Source organism: Dipodomys merriami, unplaced genomic scaffold, assembly GCF_024711535.1.
Source record: "Dipodomys merriami isolate MVZ:Mamm:240054 unplaced genomic scaffold, mDipMer1.0.p SCAF_25, whole genome shotgun sequence".
In the NCBI taxonomy this organism is placed as follows: domain Eukaryota; kingdom Metazoa; phylum Chordata; class Mammalia; order Rodentia; family Heteromyidae; genus Dipodomys; species Dipodomys merriami.
The window spans coordinates 22,481,333-22,488,069 of NW_027203937.1; the positions used below are offsets into that span (position 1 = coordinate 22,481,333).

Genomic DNA, 6,737 nt, shown 5'->3' on the forward strand with positions numbered 1-6,737 from the left:
GCTACTCAGGAGGCTGAGATCTGAGGGTCACAGTTCAAAGCTAGTCCAGTCAGGAGAGTCCATGAAACTCCTATTCCCAATTAGCTACTGAAAAGCCAGAAGTGGAAGTCCGGTTCAAGTGGTAGAGCCTCGAGGACAAAAGCTTGAGGACAGTGTCAACACTGAGTCCAAGTCCCAGGACTGGCACCAAAATATAACAAAATGTCACGTTCAAAGCTAGAAAGTATCTATTCATTCTGGAAAAGATTGCATGCAGGTGTTGCTATTATTCAAGAACCAATGAAAAGGGGTACAAAGCCAGGCATCGATGGTTCATGCCTGTAATCCTAGCTACTCAGGAGGTTGAGATATGAAGATCATGGTTCAAAGCCAGCCTGGGCAGGAAAGCCTGTGAGATTCTTATCTCCAATTAACCACCAGAAAAATCAGAAGTGACAATGTTGCTCAAGTGGTAAAGCACTTGTCTTGAGCTGAAGAGCTGAGGGACCGTGCCCAGACCCAGAGTTCAAGACTGACGAAAGAAAGAAAGAAAGAAAGAAAGAAAGAAAGAAAGAAAGAAAGAAAGAAAGAAAGAAAGAAAGAAAGAAAGAAAGAAGGAAGGAAGGAAGGAAGGAAGGAAGGAAAGAAAGAGAAAGAGAGAGAGAGGAGGAGGAGGAGGGAGGGAGGGAGGGAAGGAAGGGAGGGAGGGAGGGAAGGAAGGAAGGGAAGGAAGGAAGGAAGGAAGGAAGGAAGGAAGGAAGGAAGGAAGGAAGGAAGGAAAGAAAGGGAGGGAGGGAGGGAGGGAGGGAAGAAGGAAAGAAAGAAAAGAAAAGTGGTACAATAACATAATATATTTGTGTCTCACAATAAAAATAAATCATACGTTGCTTGGATAGTATAGTGGTAGATTTAAGAAAATTTAGACCAAGGGCTAAGATCAGTAAATGACAAGGATGGTAATATCATAATTGGCTTTCAGAAATAATCACTTGATATTCACCATCAAAACACTGGGCGAATACATACTAAGATAATTAGATTAAACCCAGTGTTAAATTAGAATCCTTTTAGACAATAAATACAGATATTGTATTCCTCTCACTAAGTACATGTTCCTTCCTACTAATTAGTGAAGTAAATTTTTCACGACAAAAAAAAAATTAAGTCTCGCTGGGAAGGTGGCTCAGTAGTAGAGCGCTTGCCTTGCATGCCTGAGGCCCTGGGTTCAATTCCTCAGCACCACATAAGCAAAAAAAAAAAAAAAAAAAAAAAGCCGGAAGTGGCGCTGTGGCTAAGTGGTAGAGCGCTAGCCTTGAGCTGAAGAGCTGAGGGACAGTGCCCAGGCCCAAAGTTCAGGCCCCACGACCGGACCCAAAAAAAAAAACAAAAACAAAAACAAAAAAATTAAGTCTCATTTCCATATATGTAGGGTTCTTGCAGTACAACTGAGGGGATAGCAGAATGAACCTTCAGGTCACTATGGTGGAGTTAAAACTCAGTCACCAAAGTAATTCATTAGCATCTGTGAAATTTTACAAACTCACTAGACACTATGGTGAAAATGAACTGTACAAATTGTGACTGGGGTCTGGAGGGAAAACCTGGGAGAGAGTGAGGAAAGGGGTGACATTGTCAGACAAGAAACATACTCATATTTAGGGTTCATTTCCCTAACATCAACTTAACTGACCTTTTCTGCTTGGCTCAGACATATACTAGTTATTGCAAATAAAGGAAACCATGGGACCTATGTTTCTTTGGGCCTGGCTTAGTTCAATTTCTATGTTGCTTTGTATGTCCCTTCCACACGGTATAACCCCTGCTTTCACTGTATTTGATGTTGGTATAATTTGTGGAGGGGAAGGGCAAAAACAAATTGTTTAAATAGGGATACAGGTGGACCTATTGCAAAAGTGAGATGTACAAGTTATGTTGAAAATGAACTTTACAACTTTGGTGGGGGGGAGGAAGGTTGGGTGGGGGGGTGGGGGGAGGATGGGAAGGGATGGGAAGGGGAAACAAAGGAGGAGGCTACAATGCTTGATAAGAAATGTACTCATTATCTTGCCCATCTAATTGTAACCCCTCTGTACAGTATTTTCACAATAAAAAAAAAAGAAAAGAAATGTACTCATGGGGCTGGGAAGGTGGCTCAGTGGTAGAGAGCTTGCCTTGCATGCCTGAGACCCTGGGTTTGATTCCTCAGCACCACATAAGCAAAAAGAAAAAAGCCGGAAGTGGCGCTGTGGCTCAAGTAGTAAAGCACTAGCCTTGAGCTGAAGAGCTGAGGGACAGCGCCCAAGCCCAGAGTTCTGACCCCACGACCAGACCCAAAAAAAAAGAAAAAAAGAAGAGGAGGAAGAAGAAGAAGAAGAAGAAGAAGAAGAAGAAGAAGAAGAAGAAGAAGAAGAAGAAGAAGAAGAAGAAGAAGAAGAAGAAATGTACTCATTATCTTGCCCATGTAATTGTAACCCCTCTGTACAGTATTTTCACAATAAAAAAAGAAACATACTCATTACCTCACTTACATTAACTGTAACCCCTCTGTACATAATAAAAAAAAGTTAAACTAATTTTTAAAAAACAATTTACAAAGTCACATTTGCTTTTATTTATGAATATACAAAACAGTCTATTGTTCTATTGTCTACTATGATAAAACACAGCATCACTAATAAATGGTTGAAGAAGCTGGTGTTTCCAATGGGGGGAAAGAAACAAAGAAGCATTGAGCTATAAAGAATATCCTGGTGTGATTCAAAATATGGAAAATGGAGGAAAAAAATGAAGCATATTCATGAAGACATGCAAGTGTTTTCAAAATTTATTAAATTGAAATAGTGATAATCCAGGCAAAGAACAAATATAACATGGCTCCTCAACAAATCAGACAGTGTGAAAAAACACTTTTGTCTGCCACAGTTTAATCAAGGCCCTTTTCATCTCACTGTTTCTCAGGCTGTAGATAAATGGATTCAGCAGAGGTGTGAGCAGTGAGTAAGCCAGTGAGATAATCTTCTTGGTGTCTGGCGAATAGCTGGATTTGGGTTGTAGATAAGTCATGCTGGCCGTGCCATAGAAGAGAGTGACAGACGTGAGATGGGAGGCACAGGTGGAAAAGGCCTTCTGCCTCCCAGTGGTCGACGGCATCTTCAGGATGGCAAAGAGGATTCGAATGTAAGACAAGAGAATCAGCAGGAAGGGCACCATGACAATCAAAATGGTGCCTGTGAAGGCATAGATTTCAAACAAGAAGATGTCTGCACAAACCAGCTTCAGCACTGCTGGTGTTTCACAAGAGATGTGATTGATTTCATTGGGCCCACAAAAGGGAAAACTAAATACCCAGGTAGTCTGAAGAGTAGTCATAGTGAGCCCAGAGACCCATGAAAACATCACTAACTTCAGAAAAACCCTTCTGTTCATAATCACCGGGTAGGTCAGAGGATGGCAGATGGCAGCATATCGGTCAGAAGCCATTGCCCCCAAGAGAAAACATTCAGTCCCTCCAAAAAGAAGAATGCAATACATCTGCACAAAACAGCCCCCAAAAGAGATGGTCGCTTTCTCATTGGATAAAATCACCAGCATTTCAGGCATGACAGCTGCGCTGAAACCCAGTTCCACCATGGATAAGTTCTGCAGGAACAGGTACATGGGGATGTGGAGGCTCTGGTCCAGGCAGATGACAACGATGATGGTGGCATTTCCCACCAAGGTCATCAGATAAATCACCAAGAAAGCCCAGAACATCTGCTCTTGGAGTTGAGGAAAGTTAGAAAAGCCCAACAGGATAAATTCAACCACAAAGCTTTCATTTTGCTTTCTCATCTCAGTAGCAGGATCTTCTCTTGTTCTGCGGGACAAAGTATAATAAAGAATTAAGTTGCTCCAGGAGATAAAAGCTCGACTCTGCCTTCACCCCAGAATCCTGCCAGAGCATGAAGGAAGAATCTCATCCTGACAAAACTTTACAGGGCAATTTTAGAAAATGGCTAAATACTTTATTACTGAATCTTTCAAGTATAAAAGGAGAAATGAGACTCTTGGCTTTAAAAATCTAATCCAAGGAATAAAACATACTATCAGATTTCTATTGGAAATTAAAAACTATATGTTTTACAAACAAACTCAGAGTGAAGGGGTGGAAAAGGATCTACCAATCAAATGCCCCCAGTAAGAAAGCAGGTGTAGCTATCCTGATATCTGACAAAATAAACTTTTCATTAAAATCAATACAGAAAGACAAGGACGGACACTACATTTTAATACAGGGAACAATCCAAGAGGAGGATATAACCATCATCAACTTATATGCCCCAAACATTGGTGCACCCAGATACGTTAAACAAATACTCTCAAACTTACAGAATAAAATAGATCCCAATACGATAATACTAGGAGACTTTAACACACCACTCTCACCAAAGGACAGGTCTACCAACCAGAGGATTGGCAAAGAAGCTACCAAATTAAGTGAGGCCATACTTCAAGCGGAATTCACTGACATCTACCGAGTATTTCACCCTAAAACAACACAGTACACATTCTTCTCTGCAGCTCATGGAACTTTCTCCAAAATAGACCATATCATAGTTCATGCAAGGAACTTAAGCAAATACAAAAGGATCAACATAATCCCCTGTATCCTATCTGACCACAGTGGAATCAAGCTAGCTCTCAATAACAAAGCATACCGCAGAAATTTCTCTAATACATGGAAATTGAACAGCACACTCCTTAACAATGCCTGGGTAATGGAAGAGATCAGAGAAGAAATAAAACATTTCCTACAACTCAATGAAAATAAAAACACCTCACAAAGAAACTTGTGGGACACAGCAAAAGCAGTCCTGAGGGGCAAATTTATTGCCCTCAGTGCCCAAATCAAGAGAATGGAGACAGACCAAGTAAATAATCTCATGTTGCAATTAAAACAGCTGGAAAAAACAAGAAAAAATGGGACCTAAAGTTACTAGACGAAGCCAGATAACCAAATTAAGAGCAGAGACTAACCAATTAGAAAATCAGAAAACCATAACCAAAATAAACCAAACAAAAAGCTGGTTCTTTGAAAAAATAAACAAAATTGATGGTCCATTGGCTAGATTAATTAAAAAAAAGAAGAGAGGAAACCCATATTAATAGGATTAGGGATGCCACAGGAAACATCACAACACTTACCCAAGATATCCAAACAATTCTGACAGACTACTTTCAAAAGCTATACTCTTAAAAGGAAGAAAATCTGGCAGAAATGGATGCATTTTTAGAGAAATACAAGTTGCCCAAAATGAGCAAAGAAGAAGTTAACCAATTAAATAAGCCAATATCCTATAATGAGATACAGGAAGCTATCAAAAGTCTTCCAACAAAAAAAGCCCAGGACCAGATGGATTCACAGCAGAATTCTATAAGACCTTTAAACAAGAACTAATACCCATACTCCTCAAGCTCTTCAGAGAAACAGAGAAGGAGGGAGCTATCCCAAACTCATTCTACAAAGCCAATATCACACTCATCCCCAAACCAGGCAAAGACCCAACCAAAAAGGAGAATTACAGGCCAATTTCCTTGATGAACACAGATGCGAAGATCCTTAACAAGATTCTAGCTAACAGAATCCAGACACACATTAAAAAAATTATACATTATGACCAGGTAGGCTTCATCCCAGAGACACAGGGATGGTTTAACATACGTAAGTCAATAAATGTAATCCAACATATCAACAGAGCCAAGGTTAAGAATCACATGATTATCGCCACAGATGCAGAAAAGGCCTTTGATAAAATTCAACATTCATTCATGCTAAAAACTCTGGAGAAAATAGGAATAGAAGGAACATTTCTAAAAACAATAAAAGCCGTTTATGACAGACCAATAGCCAATATTATACTTAATGGGGAAAAGCTACAACCAATTCTCCTAAAATCAGGAACAAGGCAAGGATGCCCACTGTCTCCACTCCTCTTCAATATAGTCCTGGAACCCTTAGCCAGGGCAATAAGGCAAGAAAAAGACATTAAAGGGATCCGCATAGGGAAAGAAGAAGTTAAACTATCCCTTTTTGCAGACGACATGATACTATACCTTCACGATCCCAAAAACTCCATCCTCAAACTCTTAGAAATCATAAATCACTTCGGCAAAATAGCAGGATACAAAATAAACCCACAAAAATCAGTTGCTTTCCTGTACACTGACAATGTACAAGAAGAGAGGGAATTAAAGGGAGCAACCCCATTCACAATAACCTCCCAAAAAATAAAATATTTAGGAATTAACCTAACCAAAGATGTAAGAGAACTATTTAATGAGAACTATAAAAAGTTAAAGAAAGAAATTGCAGAAGACACTAGGAAATGGAAAGACCTCCCATGCTCCTGGATAGGCCGACTTAATATAGTAAAGATGGTAATACTTCCAAAACTAATATACAAATTCAACGCAATTCCTATTAAAATCCCAATGACGTACATCACTGAAATACAGAAAACAGTCCAAAAATTCATATGGAACAACAAAAGACCTAGAATAGCCAAAACAATTCTAGGGGATAAAGACAATATGGGAGGGCTATCCATGCCGAACTTCAAACTCTACTACAGAGCTATAATAACAAAGACAGCATGGTACTGGCACAAAAACAGACCCGAAGATCAATGGAACAGAATAGAAGACCCAGAAATAAATCCACAGGCCTACAGCCAGCTGATATTCGACAAAGGAGCCAAAGACATACAATGGAAGAAACA

General features: G+C 39.8%; 1 protein-coding gene across 1 annotated transcript; it reads right to left on the reverse strand.

The window, feature by feature from the left end:
* Positions 1 to 2,865: 2,865 nt before the first annotated feature.
* Positions 2,866 to 3,810, reverse strand: LOC138836306 (olfactory receptor 10A3-like). The gene has a single exon (XM_070034792.1). The coding sequence runs from the start codon at positions 3,808 to 3,810 to the stop codon at positions 2,866 to 2,868; it is 945 nt and encodes a 314-aa protein (XP_069890893.1).
* Positions 3,811 to 6,737: the final 2,927 nt, after the last annotated feature.